Genomic DNA, 27,250 nt, shown 5'->3' with positions numbered 1-27,250 from the left:
GCGAGAGATCCGCGGGGACTAGCGGGTGAGACACCTTCTGGTTTCTCATAATGTACAATCAAATTATAGACAACTTTGAAACAGGGCTATCACCTGGGGCACAGAGTCCTACAGATAAGGTGCGTATCAGGCCTTGTTACGGACAGAAATCTTGTAAATAACACCCTTTCAATTCTTCCTTGTGTACAGCTTACACAGGCCATTTATGGCAGCACCCCCATAAATCATGGAGTTTACTGGTGAGAGCCTGGCCAGCAGCAGCTTTCAATTACATTTTTTACTTTAGCAATACACACAATTCTTTGAAAGAATAAATCCTGGTCTGTTTATGTTTTCAACACTCTCCTCTGTTAATAATTCTATCACGCTAATACTCTGAGTAAGGCAGAAGGGAATTTGTGTTTTGTTCACTTTGTTCAACTGCCTGCGTTTTGTAGGTTACAGTGTTATTAAAGCATTTTAACTGATGAACATGGTTTTCACATTGCTTTAGGACACATGTATTGTGTAAAATGAAGATTCTCTTAAACTAGGGCTGCATTTTTGCTTAATTTTCCTTTGTTTTAATCAGCTTTAATAGAGGCTGTGCAGTTGCAGTAGCATGGGCATTTCATACTTTTTCTTTTCATCACAGAAGCAGGTCATTTGTATTTAATGGCTTGGGGTTCTTGATGTCTTGAAGTTTTAGGAGAGCCTCACAGCAAGCAGTTGTTTAGCATATGCGAGAAAGAAAAGCTTTTGGTGTTATTATAAGGAACAAGTTACTTACCTGTACCTGTTGTTCTCCATCATGGGTCTGGCATGGATTCACATGCTCATGAATATTGCCCGTCTCAGTATCAGTTTCGTTTCTGATCTGTCAGTTAGTAGTTGGTTAGTAGTAACCAATCACTGATCTCTGGGTCATACTGCCCCCAGCCAATGACTGCCCTCTCCCTAAGCCCCTCTCCTGGCAGCCATCCTCAGATTCGGTAGCACGTAAAGTGGCAGTATGACCAAGTGAAGAGCCGCAGAGGGGAAGGAGGGAGGGTTCGCATGTGAATCCATGCCAGACCCATGCTGGAGAACAACAGTTACAGGTAAGTAACTTGTTCCTTTTCCAGCATGGGGTCTGGCATGGATTCACATGCTCATGAATATAAGAATACATAGTAGTATACACATGCACAACCACGGGAGGTGGCAACAGGCTCAACATTAAGCAATACAACAACTCAACATTAAGCATCTCTTACCTCCTCACCAGGCTCACCTTAAGCAAACAGGTTGCGCAGCACTGCTTGGCCGACCCTTGACTCCTCCCTGGAGTCCTGATCGATGCAGTAGAATCTTGTGGAGGATGCGTCGACCTTCACGTAGCAGCCCTGCAGATGTCCAGCAGACAGGAACGCTGTGGTAGCAGCGATCGCTCTGCTCGAATGGGCTCTCGGATGGCCGGGCAGCGGTCGGTTTGCCAACCGGTGGCAGTGCATGATCCAGCCAGAGAGCCATCTCGAAATGGAAGCCTTCGAGAGAGCCTTCCCTTGATTCACAGGTCCAAAGTTCACAAACAGCTGTGATGTCTTCCGAAAACTCTTTGTGCGGTCCACGTAGAACTTCAGCGCTCAAGCTACGTCCAGCGAGTGCAGAGTCCTCTCGGCCTGTGACGAAGGCGACGGGAAGAAAACTGGCAACACCAAGGGCTCGTTGAGGTGGAAGTCCGACGGCACCTTGGGCATAAAGGAGGGGTGCGTCCTCAGCACCACCCTCGTGTTGTGAAAAGTCAAGTATGGAGGCTTGCAAGATAGGGCCTGGATCTCTCCCACTCGTCGTGCGGAGGTGATGGCCACGGTAAATGCTGTCTTCCACGACAGGAACTTCAATGGCGCCGAATGCATAGGTTCGAATGGGGCCCCCGTGAGCCTGGTCAGCACCACGTTGAGCTCCCACGCCGGGGCAGGGGCCTTCACCAGCGGGAACGATCGGAATAGTCCCTTCATAAATTCCTTCACCAGGCGATGAGACCACAAGGACGCCCGTCCTGTAGTTCTGGTGTATCGGGAGATGGCAGCCAGATGTATCTTGATGGAGGCGTGAGCCAGTCCAGCTTTGGCCAGCGACAGTAGGTACGGCAATACTTGAGGGGCCGTAATCCGCAGAGGGTTAATCTTCTGTGCACGGCACCAGACAGAGAACCTCTTCCACTTATGTCCATAGCATTTGAGAGTTGAGGACACCCTGGCTTTTGCAAGAACCTCTCTGCAGTCAGCCGGGATATCGTATCCTCCAAACTCTAGTGCTGCAGGGGCCCAAGCCTGCAAGTTCAGCGACTCCGGGTCGTGATGAAGAATGGCGCCTCCTTCTCTGGAGAGAAGATCTGCGTCTGTCACCAGCTTGACTGGTGGGGACGCTGACAAGTCCAGAAGGTCCGGGAACCAGATCTGTCTCGGCCACGCCGGTGCGACGAGGATCATCCTGCACCTGGACCTCTTGGGCTGGTTGATGAGACGGAGCAGCAACGGCAACGGAGGGAACGCGTACAGGAAGAGGCCGTCCCAAGGGAACGAGAAAGCATCGCCCATGCTCCTCGGCTGTGTGAACCTGCTGGCGAACCTCTGGCACTTGGAGTTCGTCGCCGTCGCAAACAGGTCGATCTGGGGCTTGCCCCATCGTTGAAAGAGCCGATCCACCTGGTCCTGGCGTAGTTCCCACTCGTGGCACGAGCGCAGCTCCCTGCTGAGTGAGTCGGCAATGGTGTTTTTTATTCCTGCCAGGTGGAAGGGAACCAGAAACATCCCCTGGGCGACGGCCCAGTGCCACAGATCCTGGACAGGGCTGGGGATCTGGTGCCTCCCTGCTTCCGGATGTAGAACATCGTGGTGGTGTTGTCGGTGAAGATCCTCACCACTTTATCCTTGAGGGACGGAAGATACGATTTGAGCGCCCAGAACACGCCTCGTAGCTCCAGAATGTTGATGTGGAGAGACCTCTCCTCCGGGAGCCAGAGGCCTCTTACGTGGAGATCTCCAGTGTTGACACCCTTCCCTCCAGGGAGGCGTCCGTCGTCACCGTCTCCTGATACGCCGGGGTCTGAAAGTCCGTGCCTGCCGTGAGGTGCGCACGGGCACCCCACCATAGAATCGCCCGACGGACTCCTCGTCGAGCGGGATCCTGTCTTCGAAGCTGCCCGCCGCTTGAATCCAGCGGGCGTCGAGGGACTCTTGTAGCAGACGCAACCCAAGTCTGCAAAGGGGCACAAGGTAGATGCATGAGGACATCATCCCGAAGATGGACTTGATGGACCTCACCCTGGCCACATCCGTGGCTAACGGGCGCTGCACCTTGCCCAAAATGGCCTTCGTCCTTTCTTCCGACGGAGATGCCAATCGCTTCACTGTATCGAGCTTCGCTCCCAGAAACAGTGCCACCTGCGACGGAACCAGGTGGGATTTGGGGTAGGGTAGTTGATGGCGAATCCCAGTCCCGTGAGCAGGCGGACGGTCCTCGCTGTGTGTTCGACGACGAGTTCTCTTGACCTTGCACGGATTAGCCAGTCGTCCAGGTAGGGGTAGACGTGGATCCCTTGCAGACGCAGCCATGCCACCACTGGTGCGAGGCACTTGGTGAACACCCTGGGTGCCGACTTTAATCCAAACGGCAGGGCTCTGAACTGGTAGTGACGCCCCTGGACTACGAAGACGAGGAAGTACCTTGAGTATACTCCGGAGCCCCCGAGCCTCTTGGGGACAAGCTCGATGGCAACCTTCTTGAGCATCGCCCTTACCTCCAACAGCAGTTGAGGGACGTGATTCTCCTTCCTGGCCACGGGAGGAATGCGAGGACATTTCTTTTGAAATTCTAGTGAGTGTCCGTGGGCCAGGGTGTCCAGCACCCAGCGGTCGGTGGAGATGGACTCCCACACGCTGACGAACTTCGTCAGCCGGCCTCCCACCGGGGTGCTTCGATGGGGGCCGACACTATGGCCGGTTCAGTCCTGCTTGGAAGAGGCCTTGCTAACTTGGCCTCCTTGACAACGGCAGCAAGACCCTCCTTGCTTGCCGCAACCTCTGTAGGCCTCCTGGGACGAGGAGCGGGCCGCCTGGTGGTACGTAGAAGAGCCACCGCTGGATCCCTTGGAGGCTCCATGTCTGCCTCCAGAGCTCCGAAAGGGCCGCCGTTGCTGAAGGACTCCTAGGGCTCGGGCTGTCTCTGTGTCGGTCTTGATGGCCTGGAGGGACTCATCCACCGTCTTCCCAAACAGGTTGTTGCCGTCAAACGGCATACCCAACACTCTGGTCTGGACGTCCTGGCGAAAGTCCGTCGCCTTGAGCCATCCTCGTCGTCGAAGGCAAACTCCGTTGCCCAGCTGGCGAAATCCGGTATCGGCAATGTCCCTTGCCACCGTTATGGCGTGATCCGACGCCACCTCACCTTCCTGCAGAATCTGTAGGGCCTCCGCCCTCTTGTCGTCCGGTAGGAAGTCTAGCAGGGGAGCTATCTTGAACCAAAGCTCCCCGTCGTAACGGGCCACAATCGCTAAGGCATTGGCCGCCTTAATCGTCATCGCCACCGAGATGACTCATCATCCCATGGAGTCCAACTTCCAACTTCGCCGCTGCCGAGACGACCGAGTCCGGCGTAGGCTGGGCCCTGAGGCACAAGGGGGCAGCGTTTGGGACCCAGTACTTTTTCTCATACCTGTTCCTTTTGACGGGTGTCGTGGAAGGGTTCTTCAGGATAGCCAGCCCTTCGTTCCAGATGTCGTCGAGCAACGGTACTGCGAGGACCGTCTTTCTCTTGGCCTTCCGCCGTTGGTAAAGAAAGCCTTCCTTTTTCTGTTCCTCAGGGCAGAGCTGGAAGAGCTCGTATGCCCTGGCTATCATGGTGTGGAAAGAGCCAATTTCGTCAGGCAGAGAGGCCTGAGGGGGGGGGGGTGATGAAGGAATGTCCGTTGTCAATCATTTGTAAGTATTCCTTTATGCAGAGAACTTAATTTATCTGAACCTGCAGATAGTCATCATAATGAAACCCACATCAACTTGAAAAGTGTGTTGAATCTAGACGATCGTATGGTAAAGTTAAATGGTTCAGAAAATGCTAATGAGGGTAAGATTACTGGACATTTGCCCTGCCACACTACGGTAAATAGTAAGAAATGCATTAATATGTTGGGCCTGGAAGGCAAGCAAGAAATTCTAGGCGATGCACGTATTAATAGAAGATATTTTTTGGATCTTCTATATACTATTCCATCATTGAGGATAATTGCGTCTAGTGATATTGATTGTATTTCTTTGGCTCCAACTAATAATTACCGTATGACATGTCACTTATTTTCTGAACATGTGCTGAAACTTATCTGGTCTTTTAGAAGGGAACTACAGGAAATGGGTTTCTTGTTATTCACATTTAATGATGAAAAATTGGCAGGTGAAATCCTGTTTGATAATCAAAAATCCGTACTTTCTGAGCAAAATACAAATGGAGAATTGTCATCCAGCACAGGACATCAAAAAATGTGTATTTCGCAGCTATTAACGAATGCTCGAACAAATAGAGAAATGGCGTGGATTGAACCACTATTGAAAACGATATTTGAGGCAAGTCCTAACTTATTTACCCCATAAGTAAAGGATAAGACAGTACTTACAGTACTGTCATGGAACTCATGTGGATTTAAAAACATTGAGACTTGGCTGCCCACTCTTGTTAAATTGCCATCAATTTTTATGTTTCAAGAAACAATGAAAATTGAACCACTTGCTATCCCCGATTATTGTTCTTCAGCTAGTAAAGGGGTTGAAGGAAGACCTTTTGGTGGGTTAACAATTGCTGTCAGTAATACCATCGCCTGCAATATAACTCTGGTATACTCATCCATACATGTTATAGCGGTCTTCTTGAATCCAAACAAACATGACAAAAGGATTATTTTAGTTATTAATGTATATTGTAATCATTTGAAGTATAAATTGTTGGAGATACTTGATGATATAGATTGTTGTTTTGACCAAGCGTCAACACTATACCCCGAATATAACATTATTATGGGTGGTGATTTTAATTCAAATTGTATTGGAACACCAGAGTATTATAAAGACCACAAACAGGCAAATTTAAATAGCTCTAAGAGAGGAACTACATATCGGAATTATTTTGATGACTGGGGTATGTCGTTTGTGAAGTTCGCTATGGATTCTAACAATTATACTTGGAAAAGGGGTGATACTACATCAATGATTGATTTCTTCTGTGTCTCTGATTTGTTGTTACCATGCATTGAATCTGTTATAATTGGGGACATTATTTATAGTGATCATGCCCCCATTACTCTTAACACTTCCATGGTCACGAATCAATGGCATGCTAATCAGTGCTTGCAAGCCTTAGAGACGAAAAGAGAAAATACATCACTTAGATGGAATCCTACCTTATGTAAGAGATTAGTGGAGAATGTTTCAAACCATCTAAAACATGAGGTCAATCCTTTAATGCCGGAATTATACTCTATAGAATGTTTAAATCAGATGATAAATGAGTGTATCAGAGAAACTCTTATAAAACTTGGAATAAAACAAGCTTCTATTGTGACAAATCACAAATATAGATTTAATTATAAGATTAAAATTCTGAAAAGAAATAAAAATCGTGATATACGAAAGCTAGAATTAGCGAAACTACCTCTTAAACTTTACTTACTAAAAAAGAAGAATATAATCCAAGAATACAAATTTAATGTAAAGGGAGTACATATAGAGCAATATAACAAAGAAAATTGTGAGATGATCAAAGCTATTTGCAGTAGAAATTCCCGAGATATTTGGGTTGCCCTAAAAAAAGGGGATACGGCGGATTTATGTAATGAATCTTTAATCAACGCTGAAACTTGGATAGCTTATGTTAAACTAAAATATGAATTATCAGAACGCTTTGCAACAAACCAAGATGAAGTAGAGGTATCATTTACTGATACACAATTTGTATGGACTACTTTTGATATTATGTGGGCCATTAAAAAACTATCTAATTCTCGTGCCCCTGGCCCTGATGGGATTCCATCTTGCGTATATAGGTCTGATCCAAATTTTTGCAGTATGATCCTAAAAATCAAGTTTGAGAGTATCTTAATGAGTGGCACTATCCCGTCTTCATGGGTTACTTCCATTCTTATTCCATTGTATAAAAAGGGTGACCCTCGAATGCCCGAGAATTATAGACCAATATCGTTAACAGATGCGGCGGCAAAAGTGTTCGCTTATAAGATATATTCGAAATGCCAAGTGGGATTTAGACGTCAAATGGGAACAACATTAAATGCAACTATAATGAAACATCTGATTGCCGGAGTGAATAATAATGAACTGAGCACAATTTATATTGCATCCATTGATATGTCTTCTGCGTTCAACACTGTTGTGCGCAATGTTTTATGGACCAAAATGCGTAAGTTTGGAATTCCGGAATATTTGATCTATTGGATCAAGAAATTCCATACCAATACATCTTGCAGAATACGTCTAACTCAGGGCGGGTCTTTAACTGAACCAGTGCAACTTCATCTTGGTTTAAAACAGGGCTGCAATTTTGCAGCCCTGCTGTTCAATCTTTATCTCTCTGATATAGATAAACTCTGGGAATCCACACTCATGATACCAGCAAGGCTTTGCTCACTAAGAATACACTGGTTAGCCTTTGCAGATGACCTCATCTTTTTCGATTTAACTCCTGCTGGTCTTCAGGCCAAGTTAAATATTTTCACAGATTTTGCGTATGAACATAATCTTCGACCTAACCCATCCAAGACATGTATAATGATTTTTAAATCAAATAAGAAACTCAAAAAGTTCAACTGGAATATCGGGGGGACTCAACTGTGTGAACTACAAGAATCGACTTATTTAGGATATCGCCTGAGTAGTGCGAATAGCATAAACTTATGGGTGGAATATATAAAGATGAAAGCCAGACCACTATTAAGCCAGATGAAATTTATCTTTCATAAGCTGTGTAAGTTTTCAATGATTCCGCTATTAGAGTTTCTTAAATTGAAGGTTGAGCCTATTATTCTATATGCCATGGATATTTGTGTCAGTAATTTGCATGGGCAACTTGATTCCATACAGGGTACTTTAGTGAAGAGAGCTTTATGTTTATCTATATCAATCCCGAACTGTGTCATTAGACATGAGTTGGGACTGATTTCCTTGTCCACTAGGTTTACCTGGCGGGCTCTCTCAAACTATTCTAAAATTCTTAACTATCCTGATAATTCTTTATACCAGGATCTTTTTGAATTTACAAAGGGGTGCTTATCCAGGTCATTCACCAGCTACCTTGAAACCATGGCTAAAACTTTAATTAAATTGGGCATCGATAATGATGATTTGCTTATACGTCCTAACTATGTTAAATATAAATTGTTTGCGAACGACTGGTGTAAAACTCTGGATGAAATATCAACTTTGAGTACCTATAAGGAATATGCAAAATGTCTTCACAAAAGAGATGATTGTTGTGATTATATAGCGTTGTTCCCGTGTAATAAAATCAGAATGTACTACATGAGATTTAGATTAAATCAATTTCATACTCTTGAACGAACAAGATTCTGGCGAACTGTAGGAACTAATCTAGGCGTCACTAAATGTCGCTTTTCGAGGTGTACTGAACAGAAGGAGACTCAAACATTTGATTTTAGAATGTCCACATTTTAGAGATATACGTACAAAGCATTTTCTACGTTTCATCAATATAAATTGCGAAGATTGTATGATATCTCTTTGGACTCGATTGATGCAAGGAAATGAGAGAGCTTTAATCTTTGCCTTGGTTGAGTTTTTGAAAGTAATTGAGAAAGAGATTTCGTTATTTCAGTGTTAAAATCTTGTTTTTATTGGGCTATTCTCATATAGAAATTGTGTTAATGCTTTGTGCTATTTTTATAATTTTAATGAGATGTTCTGTATTCTATTTGGTTTTCCAAATTTTTCTTTTCTGTATTTTCCTTTTTTTCCTTGTTTTGTATTACTGTGCTATTTTGTAAAGGTTCTTTGAACTATAAACAAATTAAAAAAAGAAAAAAAAAAAAATGTCCGTTGTATCATCGCCACCGTCATCGTCCACCCCGTATCATCCCGAGGGTCCGGCGAGGGAGATGAGGGGTCCACAGGCCTTGTGGGCACGAAGGGCGGTGCGGGGTGGACTCTCCTCTGCTTGTTCGGAGGGCTTCCTGACGGTCCTGGTTCTGGATCCTCCGTCGGGGTCCGTGGTAACCTCGTCCTTATCTCAGTACATAAGGATCGGATCGCCAACAAAATGGCCGCCGAGCTATCCTGGAGCTCGGGCAATGGCTGCGGTGGGCAGGATGGCTGCTCCACTGGACCCTCGTCGTCGCCACTATCTTCGATCACATCAGCAGGATCCTTCCCCTGGGATCGAACCTTCTCGAACCTCTCATTGAGGCCTTTCACGGTTTCCACCAGATCCTCCTCAGAGTCTGAATCCGAGTCCGTAATGGCCACTGCCCCCCCGCACCTCTTTTTCCACCGGGGTATTCACAGGGGTCTTAACGATGGGCTGTAAAGAGGATTCCCTCCACGGTGGCAGGGAAACTCTGGGCCCCGAGGCCGCCTCCACTGGCGTAGTCTCTGCCGGCTTCACCAGGGCCGCTGCGACAACCTCGATAGAGGCCTTTGCTGGTTGGATCAAGGCCCTCACTACCTTAGGTGCGTCCTGGGCCTTTGCTTTGGGGGGAGGGTCATCGCCTCGCTCCCCCTCGGCTCCCTTCAAGATCGACCGGGGCCTCTCCAGAAGATTACCCGGGTTTTCGGCTTCCTCTTCCCCGAACCAGAGCGCTGGCTCGTGGTTGATCGTGCCGGGGAAGTCGCGCCCTGCTTGTCAGCCGAAGAGCATGACCTTTCGGCGCTCCCGGTGCCCGCGGACTGGCGGTGCTTGGCCTTCTGTTGGGCCCCCGTCGCCGGGGCGCCCTCACAGGACTTAGAAGACCGCTCAGACTTTTTCTCCGCCTTCTCACCTGCTGTGCCCTTCTCCAGCCAGGTGGCGAGGCGGGAACGACGATCTTGCTTGGTCCATTCCGACAGGTTCTTGCAGAACGCACAGTCCTTCCCCACGCGCGTCTTGTCCTCATGAAGGCAGTAGAGACATCTCGAATGCTTGTCCTCCCTGAATACATTTTACAATCTGCATCCCGGGCAGCTCCTGAACAGCTTGGATCCGGGAGTCGAGCTTCCTTGTCCTGGGCCATGTCCGTTGAGGTAGGCCTCAGATCTTCCGGAATCCTCCAAGAAGCGTAACTCGATGAAAACTTCACCCTTGAGGGGCGTAGAAGAATTCCGAAACGGGACCCCGTTATCGGAAGTAGAAACGGTGGAGCTTGAGGCTCGATTAAACCGAAAAAATGAGAAAATCTCCTGAAAAAGCACGAAAAAACGCAGTAAAAGCTTGAGAGCTAAAGCACGAGGATTCCCAACACTTGAAAGTGCGGTAAAAATCTGAGGATGGCTGCCAGGGGAGGGGCTTAAGGAGAGGGCAGTCATTGGCTGTGGGCAGTATGACCCAGAGATCAGTGATTGGTTACTACTAAGAAAGACAGATCAGAAACGAAACTGATACTGATACTGATTTTTTCTTTTACCGAGGATTCCCAGCCAGACGACGGGGAATATTCATGAGCATGTGAATCCATGCCAGACCCCATGCTGGAGAAATACAATCGCAATTCCCCCACAAGGATGGGGCATGACCCCGGTCTAAATGGATCAATTCATAGCCCTCTGGATGGCCTGGGAGAAAATGGGAGCAGAGCTGTCCGACAGCAAGGTCTCTGCGAGGCACAAGATGTCAGGGTATAGACTTTGCGGAAACTCATAAACAGAGGTGGGATGTGCCACCAAAGAATGTGTATTTAGCAGGTAAGAGCTAGAAGAACAAGTTACTTTCTTACCTGGTAACGTTCTTTCGATGGGATGGTCCGACGACGTATTCCATATCTATGACATGTAATCACCACAGCTGTGCTGCTTCGGAAACTTTTTCGGCGTCTGCGTCCTGCGTCGATGACGTCGATGCGCCGTCGTCGAGGACCTCCTCCGACGTCATCCGATGTGATAAGTAGGACGCACGACGCCCATAGCCTCAGTTATAGTTTTTTCCCCCAGAACGTGTGACATAAGTCAACTGCCAGTCAGACACAAAGCCTTGCGGAACGTAAGCTGCAATCGCAAAAGAAATTCTGAAGCGGGGAAGGCAGGGCGGGAGCGATATGGAATACGTCGTCGGACCATCCCATCGAAAGAACGTTACCAGGTAAGAAAGTAACTTGTTCTTCGAGGGGATTGGGTCCTCCGACGTATTCCATATCTATGACAGACTCCCAAAGCAGTACCAAAGCAAGGAGGAGGGAAAGAATTTAGAATGAAAATGTAGAATAGCCAATCAAATAGCAGAGCAAAGGACCGCCTTGCCAAAGGCCAGATCCTGTGCTCGGATGGAATCAAGGGAATAGTGACATACAAATGTATGTACTGAAGCCCAGGTGGCTGCATCACAGATGTTGCGAATAGGAACACCCCTCTGCAGGGCAGTAGACGCAGCCATACCCCTGGTAGAATGGGCCCGCAAGCCAGCCGGTGGGTCCTTACCCGCCAAACGGTAGCACTCCGAGATGGCCAAAATAATCCAGCGAGACAAAGTCTGTTTCGTCACAGCTTGCCCCAAACGCTTTCCAGCGTAACCAATAAAGAGTTGATCATCCACTCTGACCCGGGACATGCGTGAAACATAAAAGCTTAAAGCGCTCCTAGGATCAAGCCTATGGAGCCTCTCCTCTTCCTTACCAGGATGCGGAGGAGGATAGAATGCCGGAAGAACAACCTTCTGGGCCAAATGAAATTCCGTCACTACCTTCGGAAGAAAAGAAGGACGAACTCTAAGGACAACCCTGTCCTTGTGAAATACAGTGAAGGGAGGCTTAACTGAAAGTGCCTGTAACTCACTCACTCTGCGAGCGGAAGTAACCGCAACTAAAAACACAGTTTTCAGAGTTAACAGCCTCAAAGGGCAAGAATGTAAAGGCTCAAACGGAGCACCCATAAGAAACTTAAGAACCAGGTTTAAATCCCAACCGGGTACCAGGAAAGGTGACGGAGGGAACACATTAGTGAGCCCTTTCAGGAACTGTGAACTCAAAGGGATTTTAAAGTAAGAACACTCTTCAGACGAGCGCTTAAAGATGGACAGCGCCGCCAGGTAACCCTTAACGGTACCCACTTGCAAGCCCCTGTGGGCCAAAGAAAGCAAAAAGAAAGCAAAAAGGACAGAACCATGGGGATGTCACATGCAAAAGGATCCACATTCTGAACTCTGCACCAGTCACAGAACTTACGCCAACGGCAACGGTACAGAGACTTTGTTGCCGGCCTTCGGGCCGAAAGCAACACCTCCATCACGTCCTCAGGGAGGTCCCAATCCTTATACCTCAACCTTTCAGAAGCCAAGCGTGAAGGTTGAGGGATCTGACCTCTGGATGGAGAACCTGACCCCCCTCCCGTGAGAGCAGATCGTCTCGGTAGGGAAGACGACGTGGAGGGCAGATGGAAGGTCCGGGTACCACGTCCTCCGAGCCCACGCCGGGGCAATGAGGATCATCCGGGAACCGAACTTCCGTAACCTCCGCAGCACTTGCGGGATGACGGGGACTGGAGGAAACGCGTACAGCAGCGGGAATGACCACTCCACCACGAACGCGTCTCCTAAGGCTCCTTCTGGAGGAAATTCCCGCGAGCAAAACCTTTCGCACTTCCGGTTGACACTGGAGGCGAAGAGATCCACTTGAGGGGTCCCCCAAAGGGCGAAGATCTCCAGGAGAATCTCCTGAGCCAACTCCCACTCGTGAGAGATCGCGCTCTGCCTGCTCAGAGCGTCCGCCGTCACGTTTTCGGCTCAGGCCAGATGAACTGCCGAGATCGAAACTTCCTGCTGGATGGCCCAGAACTCAAGCTGCATCGCCTCTCTGCACAGAGGAAGTGACCCTGCCCCCCCCTTTTTGTTGAGGTAGTGCATGGCCACTGTGTTGTCCGTCAGGATCAGGACATTCTTCCCTCGCACAGACGGCAGAAAAGCCTTCAGGGCTAGCCTGACGGCCCTCAGCTCCAACAGATTGATATGGAGTCTAGACTCCGATGGAGACCAACGACCGCTGACTTGTCAGCCTGTTGGCATGAGCTCCCCATCCCGTGAGGGATGCATCCGTCACGATCGTCACCTCCGGCCAGGGAAGCCAAAATGGAGCCCCCTTCATCAAGTTGCCTTCGACGGCCCACCACAGAAGGTCCCGGGCGACCGAGGACGGCACCTGAATCGAGTCCGACATCCTGCCGGAGGACTGCGACCATTGCGTCTTGAGTGCCCACTGCAAAGATCTCATCCGCAGGCGAGCCTCTGGCACCAGAAGAATGCAGGATGCCATGAGGCCGAGCAACCTCAAGAACTCGAACGCTGGGAGCGTCTGGGCATGCTGAAACTTGTGCACCATCTGCTGAATGTGAAGAGCCCTCACCTGGGGAGGAAAACACTGCCCCAGGGAAGTGTCGAGCACTGCTCCGATGTAATGGAGCCGCTGTGTTGGCGTCAAATGGGACTTCTTTAAATTGAGGGAGAAGCCCAGCCTGTGAAGGGAGCGACAGGTGACCGATAGATGATCCAGGACTTGCTCGGGAGAGCTCCCCCTGATCAACCAATCGTCCAGGTAGGGGTAGACGTGAATCCCCCCTTGCCTGAGATGCGCTGCCACCACCACCATGAGCTTGGTGAAAACCCTCGGGGCGGAGGTCAATCCGAACGGCAGGACCCGAAACTGAAAGTGCGAGTCGCCAACCGCGAACCTCAGGTACTTCTTGTGCTTGGGATGGATCGGCACATGGAAGTAAGCATCCTTGAGGTCGAGTGACACCAACCAGTCCTGAAGCTGAAGGGCCTGGAGGACTTGAGAGAGAGTAACCATCTTGAACTTGTCCTTCCTGAGGAGTTTGTTCAAACCGCGCAAGTCCATGATGGGTCTCAATCCCCCGTCTTTCTTCGAAACCAAAAAATAAGGGGAATACCATCCCTTGTTCCTCTCCGCTACAGGCACCAGTTCTATGGCGCCTTTCTCCAGCAGGGCTTGAATTTCCTGCGCAAGGAGCGGATCCGGACTCTGCAAAGAGAGGTTCCCCGGTGGATTGTCGCGAGGCCTGTGCCGAAAAGGAAGACAGTAGCCGTGGGTTATGATCTCCAGAACCCACACATCTTAAGTAATGGCTTGCCACTCTACAAGATGCTGCGCCAGCCTTCCCCCAACCAGCGAACCATGGGACATGGCCTCACGACTGAGTGGGAGCGGCTGCGGCGTTACCTGAGGGCAAAGAGGCAACTGCCCGAGCGGCCTTGGCACCACGGGTACCCTGTCGTCCACCTCTGGTACCCCTGCGTTGGCCTCTTTGACTGCCAGCTCCTCTCGCTTTACTGAAGGATGAGTAATAGCGAAAGGAACCACCCCTCCACTGCTGTCCCCTGGGACGAAAAGGCAGAGGTTGGCGAACTGCAGCGCCCAACGACTTCGCTGCAGCTTTTGAGGTCTGCAACCTCTCAAGGCTCTCGTCAGCCTTGCTGCCAAAAAGGTGTTCACCATCAAAGGGCATGTTGAGGAGCCGGGACTGCACATCAGGCGCAAACCCCGACTTCCGCAACCACGCAAACCTGCGTATCACGGTGCTCGCCGCCACGGACCTACTGACGCATTCAGCAAAGTCCAAACCCGACTGAACGGACTCACACATGGCATCCTTACCATCCTGGACCATAGCAAGGAATCCATCCCGTTCATCCCCTTCGGGAACATGTTCAGCCGCCAACGCAACACAGTTCCACAGAGTGTGCGTGAAACGTGACAAGGCACAAACGGAGTTGGCCGCCTGAAGCGCCATACCACCAGAAGAAAACACTTTCTTCGCCCAGCCATCAAAACGTTTGTCGTCCCCATCAGGAGGGATGGTAGGGTACGAGGCCTGCTTCGCCGGGGCCGTGGCCGCCTGCACCACCAAACTCTCCGGAGTGGGGTGCCTGGTCAAGTAGCAGGGGTCGCCACTGGCTGGACGGTATTTTCACGACAAGGATCTGCCCACCGCCGGGAGACTCTCCGGAGCAGTCCAAGCCGCCGCCACCCTTCTCTGTAAAGCCATATGGAACGGCAGAACCGGGTCAGTTGGGGGACCAACATCAAGGATGTCTGTCAGATCATCCTGCACAAACTCCCCTGGGGGAGCAGACCATCCCAAGTACTCAGAAACCCTAGCCATAAGGCGCCGGTACGAGGAATCAGCATGAGAGCCAGGCTCAGGCCTACAAAACTCCACCTCCGGAGAGGTGTCCAGTCCACTGGCATCATGCAGTGACTGTCTCAACTCGTCAAACTGACTATGGCCCGAGACAATGTCATCCGGAACCTGACTAGGAACCAGGCCATCAGAATCCTCATCCGCCTCTGAAATATAGTCCAGGTGGCGAAAAGAAGGCACTCTAGAGTGCTTGCTCTTAACCAGAGCCTTCCTAGGGGGTCCACCCGTGCCCTGGGGTACCTCCGACACGAAAGGCGTCGATGGCGTCGAGCGAATCGGCGCCAGCGTCGAGAGAACCGGCATCGGCGCCGAGAGGATCGGCGTCAGATGCAGCGCCTCCAGAATCGGCGGCGTCGACACAGCCCTCGAGGCCGGAGCCCCGAGCGTGTCCCTCGACGACCTGAGCGTCGACAGCATCGACGACTTCCTCGGAGCCAGAGCCTCGAGAAAGCCTGTCGATGCCCTCGACGCCACAGACGCCGAAGCCTTCTTCGAAGACCTCACAGGTGCACACGGTCTCGAACGCGTCGAGGACCGGGACCTGGAACGGGTACGTCGAGAACGAGTCCCCTTGTCCGAACGGGACCTCTCCCGTGACTCGTGCTGACCACTCTTGCGAGCGGTGTCTCTCGACCTCACACGACCGACCCCACTCGGGGGCGCGGACGGCTGAGTACCCTGCGACTCAAGAATCGCCAACATCTTCTTCCCGAAGTAAGCCCATTCCTCCGGCGTCGCACGGCCCGAGGTGTAAGCGACGTGCCGGGCAGAGCCCTCCGAAGAGGACCTAGAAGACGACCGATGTCGGCGCTTCCGAGAATGCCTCGAAGAGGCAGAGGAGTGGCGAGACCGACTCCTAGAAGGAGACCCACGAGACTTCCGACGATGACACGGAGAGTCACCCCTCGAATCATCCGTCGAAAGCCCCGCAGACTTCGACTTCCGGGGCTTGGACACCCGACCTACCGACAACTTCTTCTTACGTTCGCGTAAAGCTTTGGACGTGAGCGACTGGCAGTCGATACAGTCATCCGTGTCGTGGGCCTCCCCGAGGCACCAGAGGCAGGCGTCGTGCAAGTCCGTCACTGACATCTTGGACCCACACTCCCCGCACTTCTTGAAACCCGGACGCGGGGTCGAAGACGAAGTAGAAGACATCTTCAGAAGGATTTTCACAAACGAACAGGTTCGAAGAACCGAGAAGAACAGAACTCCAAAGAGTCGAGGCGTTCAAACCGAGAAACACGAAGCAACACGTTCGCGGAAAAAACGGAACTGAGGCTATGGGCGTCGTGCGTCCTACTTATCACATCGGATGACGTCGGAGGAGGTCCTCGACGACGGCGCATCGACGTCATCAACGCAGGACGCAGACGCCGAAAAAGTTTCCGAAGCAGCACAGCTGTGGTGATTACATGTCATAGATATGGAATACGTCGGAGGACCCAATCCCCTCGAAGCACATTTACCCATATTATGATCAGTAGTATAGAATAATGGAGGAGAACAAAACTTAGGAGGGAGTACTGAATAGGTGCAAGCTCTAACAAGGCCTGCCGAGTGTAGCTTATCAGAGGAAGGGCGAGTGGCCCACCATAGCTGTCCGTGGCCTGGACGGGAACAGACGGGCTTAACTTGGAAGCAACTTCGGCGCTGCAAGTTCAATCCTGCTGTGCTGTTGGGGAGGCAATGACTTATATACACACATAGTACTAGACCAGTCCCCTTGTGATGTCACGGAAATAGAGGAGGCACTCCCTGATGGAAATGCGTGGGTGTAGGAAAAGAAAATAGGACTACCAACCCGAGTATGAGCCTCAGAGTCGTAACAGGGCAGGCACCCTCTAACAACATTGTGATCAATGCTACAAGGAAAGAAAAAGAACAGGAATCAATAAAAAACGTGACTAAATAATATCACCAGCGAGTGGTGTGCATGCAAAGAATGCGACGCCCAGTCAAGCGCCGGGTTGGGCATAAACCCGAACCTAAAAGGAAATAAAAAATAACTGTGGCTGCTAAAAACAATTAAAATCAAAAGCACAAAGACGCCGGGGGCAGAAGCCTGATCCTCTGCCTAATATTTTGCACCATTTTTCAAAATGTTGCCCAGGCGCCTTTGAAAATCCTTTGTAATCCTAGCTTGAAGGAGCGTTATATGAAAGGGGACACCCGTCCCAAACAAGTCTGGGTGTGGAGCAGCTTGAAAAGGCTCTTGTTTTTGAACCGGTCAGTCCCAATCATTGTAATAATTGGGAGGTACAGATCTTAAAACCCTTAACCCCACTGAAATTGCTTCATAGGTTTTTGTAGATGACGTTTAACAATGAGAAAAAAGATAATCTATACCGGATAACGTTTCCAAACCAAGGCAAGGCGATAACTTGAGGGACATGAACTGTGCCTTGGTAGTGTGAATTTACCCTTGTGGATGCCAGGTGAATTTAAAAGAGCAACTGGACCATAACATTTGCCATTACTTGAAATATTTGAAAGGCCACCATCGTCAGTAATCTGGGTGTACCCCAAGACCTTTTTAGTTTTGGCTATAATGTGGTGCTTTAGTGACACCTATATAAGAGAGATGGCATTTGAGGAGGGATGCAATGCTTGCCAGTGTTTGGTTATTTACACGCAGTGCATGCATAAACAATACAAATGTTCATCACTTACTGAATAATATATTTGATAGGCTTATTTCGGTTTCAAGACAGCCTTGTATGTACTTATTCATGGATTAAGATGACACTGGGTGTGAACATCACTGTGCCCTCCAGAGCCTGAAGCCAAATCTTTGTAGAATTCTTGTATCCCACGAAACCCCCACTACTTACCCACTCAGGGACTTTACCCCTTGCGTGTATCAGTGTGGAGGTCATCCACTTCAAGGTATTCAATTGACACGTTTGTCATACACGACGCACTGAAAGAACCAAAATATTCTCTACATTGGAATCTGATGACAACAGAACTGTTAATTGTGTGCAATGCGGCAGGGTGGACCCAAGGCGACGGTTCCCGTGGATACGTGTACAGGGTGTTTCATGCTGGTACAATTTGGGCGATTTGGAGGGAAGGAGCGGACATGAAGGGAGTCACCACGTGGCCCTCTCGTCTGAGCCACATATGGGCTCCAGGCGTACGTGAAGAAATCCCTGACCATGCCAGATTTCAATCATGGTACGATGCAGGTTTTGAGAGGGTGGGACAATTGTGGAGAGGTGGTGTCTTTCTCACGATTACTGAGTTTGAGGAGGCACTGGAGATTCATCCGCTACCGGTCTTCCCTTTCCTGGAGCTGAAGGGCACTCTCATGAGGAAGGAGTGGCGTGGTAAAATTCAGAAGGACCTCACTTTTTTCGAAAAACTTCTAGATACAATGTCTGGGACCAGGGGTATGATCTCCAATATGTACAGAGCGCTCTTGGATGCATGGAGGGGGATCAACTGATAGCTTAAAACACAGGTGGGAGCGAGATCTCGACAGGGAACTGGATGCAGAAGTATGGACCAGTATTTGCAAGGGAGCCTCACAAGATCTATTGTGGCGCAATATAAACTACACGCTTATGACCCTTATAGATTGTCGAAAATGTTTCAGACAAGGAGCCTATTATGCTGGCCTCAGTGTGGGGAGAGGGCCGACTACTGGCATAAGTGGTGGGGATGTCCCCAGGTCAAAACATACTGGAATGAGGTACTGGATTAAACAGATAGATGGGATCTCCAGGGATGCTAGATCCCTCCTAATACTGTTTGATCATTTCACCTTCACAGTCTTTGAGGCCAAAGTAAAGGGTTTTGTGACCCCACTGCTTCTTGCCGCAAGGGCATGCTTGGTGATTAAGTGGAAGGCGAGCCAAGTCCCCAGCCAGAGAGAGTGGGGACCGATGTCGCAACCAACATCTACACAATGGAGCAGATACCGCCGGCCACCACGGGAGAGCAGCCGAAAATGAGGTGATGTGGAATGACTTTGTAAATGAATACTTGCCTAATTCCTTGCAGAACGTTGGGTAATAGAAATGTTGGTGGATATTACGGAGAATGTCCTTGTATACGCTCCATACAATGTGTGGGCCTGGGCAACCTGAGCTCCGGGACTTAGCAGTCCCGTTACCACCTGAACCGGACTTTGGACGATGATAACACGGAAGTTGTACTTTATACAACAATCATAGGCACTGACAACATGCGTCGAATTCGGAGATGAAACTCTGCTCGGGGAGGATGGAAGAGGAAGGGAAAACGAGTTGGGAATGTACATTTTGTGTTTGAGGTTATGGGTTGTTGGGGGTCAAGGGTGATAGTAAAAATGTAAACATGTTTTGACATGCTCCGATTATAACTGTAACTTACTTTGTTTGATGAAACTCAATAAAACCAGAATTTGAAGAAAAAAAACAGGGGGTGAGGAAGAGGGGTGTGGGAGTGGCGTTATTGTTGATGAAAGAATTACGCATTCTATACATTGGAACATATAAGGGGTCCCTAAAAGGAGATAAAACGTATCTGCTGGCCAAGATATAGCTGGTAATGGGGCAATCTGAAGAATGATAAACAGAAAAGGAAATGAATGCATCTATAGACGTTTAAGGAGTCTGTGTAAAGGCATACAGGGTGTATTGGAATGCACAATTGAATGCATTCCCTGCTAAGGATTTGTACACCACACTCCACAAGCTTCTTTCGCCTTGACCAGACTACCTCTTGAACACAGCACGGTTTACAAGTGGTCACAAACAAGTGACAGTCCACTGCTTTCTCACAGGCCACTTAACATGTGGCAAGCAAGGTACCACCACTGCATCCGCAGCCAGATGAAGAGTCCAACACAGGGATGAGTTGCCAAGAATGAGCCAGTCATAAAAAGTAACTTGTCCCCTCAATTTTTCACATGCACACCATTCCTTACTAGTTAATTATCACTCGCCAATGACATGAGGCGGGTGCACATTTTGCAACCTCACAGCTCAGTACTACACCCCACTACTATTCAAGATCTCTTAAACGCTTAGTAGGGTTCCACATTAACATCAACCAAACATGTGCATTCTGTGCTCGTGAGAGAACGCCACAGAGACCTAAATGTCTTTATTCCACGCTTTATGCAGCAAAATATAACCTTCTGACCCATAATCATGTCAGTATAGTGTTAAACAGCAAAGCAGCCATGCCGTCCTTGAGCTGGCGGAACAAATATGCTTTACGACATTCAATATTCATCTGCTTATCAATATCATTCTGTAGACAAATAAAGACCCACCTCTTCACACATAGCTTGGGCAAATAATTAACACTGGTCAGGCCTGTTGTATATATGAAAGACTCACTAGGCTCCAGTTGACACCCCCGCCAACTTTGTAAATAATTTATTGCCAGCTGTATACTTATAAAAATGTTGGACATATGTAACCATTGAAAGTATGGAGTGTAGCATGCATGGCCAACTTTGTAAATGCTGGCAATCTATAAAATACTAAAACAAAATCAGCGGCTCAATTGTGCATGACATGCACACGTATTGTGCATGTCATGCACGTTAGCCATTGTTTGCAATATGCGTCTCCCTTTGCACAACACGTGCACCTTTGTCTGCAGTTGCCTCACTTAAAAATAAATAAAAGGGTGGTGGGGGTGTCGAGGAGAGAACGATACAAAACAGATACAGAAGAGACGACAAACATACTGAAAATAATCTTACCAACAGTATGGTTGCCATACAACAGCTGCTCAATAATGGCAGTTTTTCCAACTGAAGACAGACCACAAACCACCACCTTGTATCCTTTACCCATCTTCCGTCACAGAGGCAGGAACAGCAAAGAGGCCCTGTTTCACAACAGAAAAAAAGATGAAGGAACACTTCTAATCATGTGTCACTTGGGGGATCATATCAAATTATTGGGGACAGCAGTTCCCGGTTATGCCTAGTTAAAAAGAACTTTGAAAACTTTGCTAACATCTAAAAAGGCAATGAAAAGTGGTATATCAACAATTTTGCAAAACACTTAAGTATTTTAGAAATATAATGGCAGCATTAAAAAACTTTTTCGATACATAGGCAGTCAGTAAGTTTTGAAAGTTTGACCACAGAACAGGAAGCTCACAGAGGTAAAAGATAAGTTTTGGATCTGTGAGATCGATCTCTGTAGGTGCGCTAGTCTCCACCCTAAACTGATCACAAAGGTCATATCCTATGTGCTCAATGTAAGCGTTTGGCAGCGAGATAATCCAACTACCTCAAACTTCCCACAAAGTTTGTAGATACATGTACAAAAGAGATTATGCTTCGGGAGAGTATCTCACGCTCATAACCAGTATTTTCAGTGTAATTCTTTAAGTAGTCCAACCATATATTACAATTATCTAATTCATGAAAAGTGTACTATTTATGAATACTGGCTGGCTTTTTACTCATCACTGGAGAATAAATACTACACTTTTCATGAATTGGATTCTTGAAATATATGGTTGGACTGCCAAAAGAATTACACCGAAAAGACTGGTTTTGAGCGGGAGATACTCTCCCAAAGCATAATTTCTTTTGTAAAAGATAAATTGCAGATTGCAGATTCCAGGAACAGCTGCAGACTAGGCAACCTCCAAGCTGGCAACTATGGAGGAGGACACCAGTGGAAATCCAGGAGCAGGCTCGGGAAGCAAAAGCCCTTGAATACCATTTACGTTGTCAGGAAGACTCTTACCCAGTCAGAACTGGGTCCCATTCACACAAGAATGGCCATTTTGCTATAAAAAACACAGTAAGTTCTTAAAAGAAAAATGAAAAGGTCACAGATTTAAATTCCTGAGCCATTCTGTTCTTTTTAAAAAGATAGCAAATGGCCACGAATTATGTAAAAAGGCTACACAGCAGTGCAACGAAAACAAAAATGCACAGACGCCGGACTGTGATTCGGACACTTTCTGACTGAGGAGATTTACACACGACCTAAACGGATCAAAATAGCTGCTGTCACGATAGATACTCAGGATAGCACATAAAAAAGCAGTCGCATTACTCAGACACTTGGGAAAACGTCTTCCCGAGTCAGAACGGTACTGTGGGGCAAGCTTCAACAATGTTACATTGTCCTGAAAGTACCGTTAATTGCAAGGTCCACAGCTCACCTAGTGTTATCACATCTAAGACACAGAACGAGAATGTGGCTGTTGCACATGCCAATCTGGAAACACATATTATATTACACAATACACATACACAACTCCACTCAAGAGGATCCTCTTATAGAGTCAGAGTAATTACGAATCAAGAAGATATGACAATGGCATCCAAGCTTAAATGCTTACTGCTAAATACTAGATCCCTAGTAAAACATGCAGTTGAAATGGCGACATATATAGTAGTTTACAAAATAGACCTGTGCGCCATCACGGAAACCTGGGGTCATGAGGCTGCGGGTCCTTCCTCATCGATCATAATCAAAACCTGCCCTCCTAAGCTATTATTTGTATTTATATATTTATAGAGCGCCGCAGCCCGCAGGCATCAGGGCGCTAACAAAAAGACACCGGACAACATAGGAGAACAGGACAAGTGGAACGGTTCAGTCAGATAGTGGGGCAGAGCTTGGTTGAGCAGAAGTTTACTTAAACAGTGCAGTTTTCAGGTTTTTTCTGAATTTCAAATAGTTTGGCTCAAGTCGGAGACCTAGTGGAAGTCTTTTCCTTTTGATCGTGGCTAGGCTGGGGAAAAGCTTGACCCAAGCCATTGGTTTTATTAGTTTGTCAAGTTTTAACCAGCCCTTTATTTTCCGATTTTAACGTCCGGTTGCGTACGTAGGGGCCGATTTGTTTTTGACGTAGTCTGGGGCAGAACCATTAGAGACAATGATTAACAAGAGACAGATTTAAAAGTGATTCGGTCTTCGATAGAGAGCCAGTGGAGGGTTTTTCGTTCTTCGGTAATATGGCCCCTTTTAGATTTGTCGGTGATTGTCCTTTTGGCATTATTTTGAATGACTTCGCATTGCATAAAATATTTCCGTAATCTAGTCTGGATAATATGATAGCTCTAGCAATGCTGGAGCCGTTTTGTTGGCTCAAATGGGGTTTGATTTGTTTTAACAGTCTTTGGTGGTATTGGCATGTCCGTTTGAGGTATGCCACCTGTGCTTCTGCTCCCAGGGAGGCCTGCAGGTATACACAGAGAGTCTTCACTTTTTCTGAGACCCTAACTGGTGAGTTTTTAATATTAAAGGTTGCATAAACTGGATCTAGTTTTGCTCGTGCTTGAGGGGAACCAAACACCAGGAGTTAATTTTTCCCTCCATTGAGGTACATCCAGTTGTCTTCATCCATGCCTCAATGGAGTTGTAGACCGAGTCAAGCCTACTATTGTGCATGGTGTGGCAGCCAGTTGGTTCTAGTACCAATTGCGTATCATCTGCGAAGTTGGCGAAAAATATGCCCAAGTTGGTCAAAAGGGTACAGAGACAGCGCATGTAGATGTTAAATAGCAACAGTGAAAAACTGGCTCCTGGAGGTGGGGGGGGGGACACCACAATCTACCTGCTAGGGGGCCGATGTGTGGTCACCCCATTGGATCCTGGAGCTCCTATTTTCCAGGAAGGAGGCTATCCATTCTATGGCATCTGGTGAACAATTGCCGACTTCTCTAGGGCCTCTCGGAGCTTCTGATGATCTAGCAGATCAAAAGCTGCCGAGAGGTCCAACAGGATTAGAAGCTATTTGTAAATTCATCAAACTATCTTTTACAGAGGGCTCGGTGCCTCAAGACCTGATGAAGGCTTGGATAACCCCGATCTTGTAAAAACCTGGGTTACCTGTTTATTACCCTCTTAATTACAGGCCTATCACCAACCACAAGCATTTCCTATTAAAAATCTTAGACTGTGTGGCGTACATTCAAATCGCACCGCATCTCGACAAACTTTCCATCCTTAACAATCACCAATCTGGTTTCAGACAACGCTTCGGTGGCGAGACTGCGCTACTTGAACTTAAAGCCAGGCTAATGGACAGGATGGATGTGAATGAAGCTACTTAGCTGATGCCCCTGGACTTGTCGGCGGCCTTCGACCTGGTGGACCACTCCATCTTGGTCACCAGGTTGAGGGAGGTTGCCAACTTCTCGCCCGGCAGCGGTCCAGTGGACATCATCCTTCCTTAGTAACCGTGAGAGCAGAGTCTTCTTTGTGGAGGCAGTGGCCCCACCCACTGCCTTGAAATACGGAGTCCCGCAGGGGGCCTGAGTTTCCCCTTGTTTGTACAATATCTTCACTGCTCCTTTTTTGATCTTCTGGTTCAAGAAGGGGTGATGTTCACAAACTATGCGGACGACACGCAATGTGTCATACCCATCACCGGGATTCATCATACTGATGAAGCACAACTTAATAGGATCCATGCCATTATTGAATGGTGGATGGTTGTTAATAATCTGGCCTGGAATAGGAATAAGACCAAGCTACTTATGGTTGGAACGCCTAATACGATTAAGAAACTTGGCACTGCCTATGAAAGCTTTTATATTGGCGATTCTAAAATCTTTCTGCAGAAGGTGGTCAAGACCCTAGGAGTCATTTTTGATCAACACCTGAGCATGAATGCCAATGTGGGGATCTTGGCATCGTCATCTACCTGCTATATTAAGCTCCTTTCTCATCTTCAACCTTTTATTACCAAATCTATTGCGAGAGCTATTGTGGGGGCTAAATTGGACTACTTTAGTAGCTTACTTGTAGATTGCAATAGTCTTCAGGTTGTCCAGAACGGGGCAGTGCGTGTGGTGGTTGGTCTTGGAAGAAGAGACCATGTCTCAGCTGAGAGACGCGCTCTGCATTGGCTCCCTGTCGAGTCAAGAATCCGGTTTCGGTTGTTTACCATCACACAAACGTAGACTTGGTCTTATGCCGGCCTACCTCCAGGAGCTCCTAACTGAAAAAACGTAAAGGAGAGTTTTGAGATCTAATAACCAGGAGCAACTGAATATTCCTAGATGAAGGACTGTGAGAGCCTCAAAAGGGAGCCTTTCATCTTGCAGACCCTAAAGCTTGGAAAGACTTACCAAAGGAACTTAGGTGTCTAAAGTCAACAGATCTCTTTAAGAGTATATTAAAAAAACTGACCTGTTTGCCTAAACTCGCCTTTTAGAGCCGAGACTTGCCCCATAGCTCCTGCCCACACTGTTCCCTGTTTGTTTTTGCATCTGTTGCACCCTCAAGCCTACGGGTCTATGCCCTGTGCAATACAAGTCTAAAGTAAAGTAGAGAAAACCAAAAACCAAACAAACTGCGGGTACTACCAGTTAACAAAAAGGACAACAACAAAAACAAATTGTTTTCGGACTCAACACCTTGTATGTCAAATTACCAGCGAAATCGCTGAAGCAGGATCTTGTCCACTCCAGAATCTGGACTGAAAGGGGATGCCCTGTCTTTGGCAAAAAGCTCAGGGTCTTCCATGGTGGTTTCTTACCATGCAAACTATCTGGGATGACCTGAATCCTGGGATATAGGTCAATGACTGTTCCAGCTATTTACCTTTTACAATTGTAGTCAACTGAATGCCCAGGAGTAACCTGCTCGTCATTTTGGTCCCAACTGTCCGTAGACTGTTGGTGCTGCATTTGTTCATGTTCTCCTCTGGGCACAATTCCTGGATGGTCCCATGTAGAAAAGCCCTGGGATTTCACTGGTACGCCTGCCTGGACTGCGGTGAGTGGCCATCACCCAACAAACAATATCGATATTACTGATTTGCTTGCCTTTCACTCTCTAAAGAATGTAGGTCAAGGGGGAGAATACATAAGTTAGACCAGGTATTGCCCCCTGGTGAGGTTTTGGTATCAGGGACCCGGGAAGTCTGGACTGGACAAACTAACTGGAAAGATGGAGTATAAACTTAGTTCATAGAACCCTTACATGCCTAGCGATAATGGTGTTTGATCATACGGTGAAGTTTCTACAGACCCTCGTAGCCCCCAAAATGTTCTGTTGATCCGGGAAGTGGGCCCAGCTCTAAGTGCATCCTTGTCATTGACCTTTATGTGCATGCGAAGCAAGTTGTGCGACATTAAGGGTTCTCCATAAACAAAGGTGCGTTGCAGGTGTCCACCAAGTTCACTGTGCCCTTTACTAACGTGCGACACACAGGCCAGGAGCTGTTGATGCATGGGTACTCTGGGGCGTCAATGTAGCAGGTATCCCTAGGACTGTGTGGGGGAAAAGGGGCAGAAAAAGAAGGAAAACACTCTTTTGGGGGCCCACATAGCGTCCCCTAATTGCACTTTTTAAAGAGATCAGCATTCTAGTGAACCAAAGGCAGTGCTAATTGTCTCTCCTAGCCTGCTTTAATAAGGTAGCTGGGTTGGAGAAGGAATTTGTGACTGGATGGGCGTGGATTCTAATGAATATAATTAAATGATTCAGCATGCATGGCAGGGAATTCATTTGGGGGTTTCCAGGAGTAGTAGCCGCTCCCTCTCCAACCCCTAGACCTGTCGTTGCTACCCCTGGGCCACTGGACCAAGAGGCAGTGCCAAGGGCAGATATCTGTGTTGCACCTGAAAAAGCAACTGAATGTGTCACCTGGAATCTAGATCGTGTTAGCTGGAGTAATAACAGTGATGCAGGAAAAACCATGAAGCTGCCATCACAAACAGGTTGGCCGTCCATTAGTGAAGAATGCCTCAATGGTTGGGTTCAGAGGTGGGGCTGTCTGTGCAGCTCATACTCAGCACTGTAGCAACAGGAATGGCATGGGGCTAGGTCTAGCTAACTGGGAATGGGTAAGAGCAGCCTGCAGTACTCAGTAACAGCACAGCATGAACGCAAATCTCTGTTTCTCGTATGCTTTGCACATCCAGTGAGCCACTGGGCCTGTGGAGAGAGGGG

At 48.1% G+C, this 27,250-nt stretch overlaps 1 protein-coding gene across 4 annotated transcripts in view; it reads right to left on the bottom strand.

The window, feature by feature from the left end:
- NKIRAS1 (NFKB inhibitor interacting Ras like 1) overlaps positions 1-27,250 on the bottom strand; it is a 231,405-nt gene that overhangs the window by 134,033 nt on the left and 70,122 nt on the right. For all 4 annotated transcript variants that reach the window (XR_011303416.1, XM_069648860.1, XM_069648858.1 and 1 more), the window contains one exon: positions 21,076-21,203. Coding sequence is in view for 3 of the 4 variants with exons in the window: in XM_069648860.1 (XP_069504961.1) it covers positions 21,076-21,169 (94 nt within the window). In the remaining variant the exon portion in view is untranslated. The remainder of the gene's footprint in view (positions 1-21,075; positions 21,204-27,250) is intronic.

The sequence above is a fragment of the Ambystoma mexicanum genome, chromosome 2q, assembly GCF_040938575.1.
Source record: "Ambystoma mexicanum isolate Mex_15411 chromosome 2q, UKY_AmexF1_1, whole genome shotgun sequence".
Lineage (NCBI taxonomy): Eukaryota > Metazoa > Chordata > Amphibia > Caudata > Ambystomatidae > Ambystoma > Ambystoma mexicanum.
Note: the sequence above shows the minus strand (reverse complement) of the source record. Positions and strands in the feature narration are given on the sequence as shown.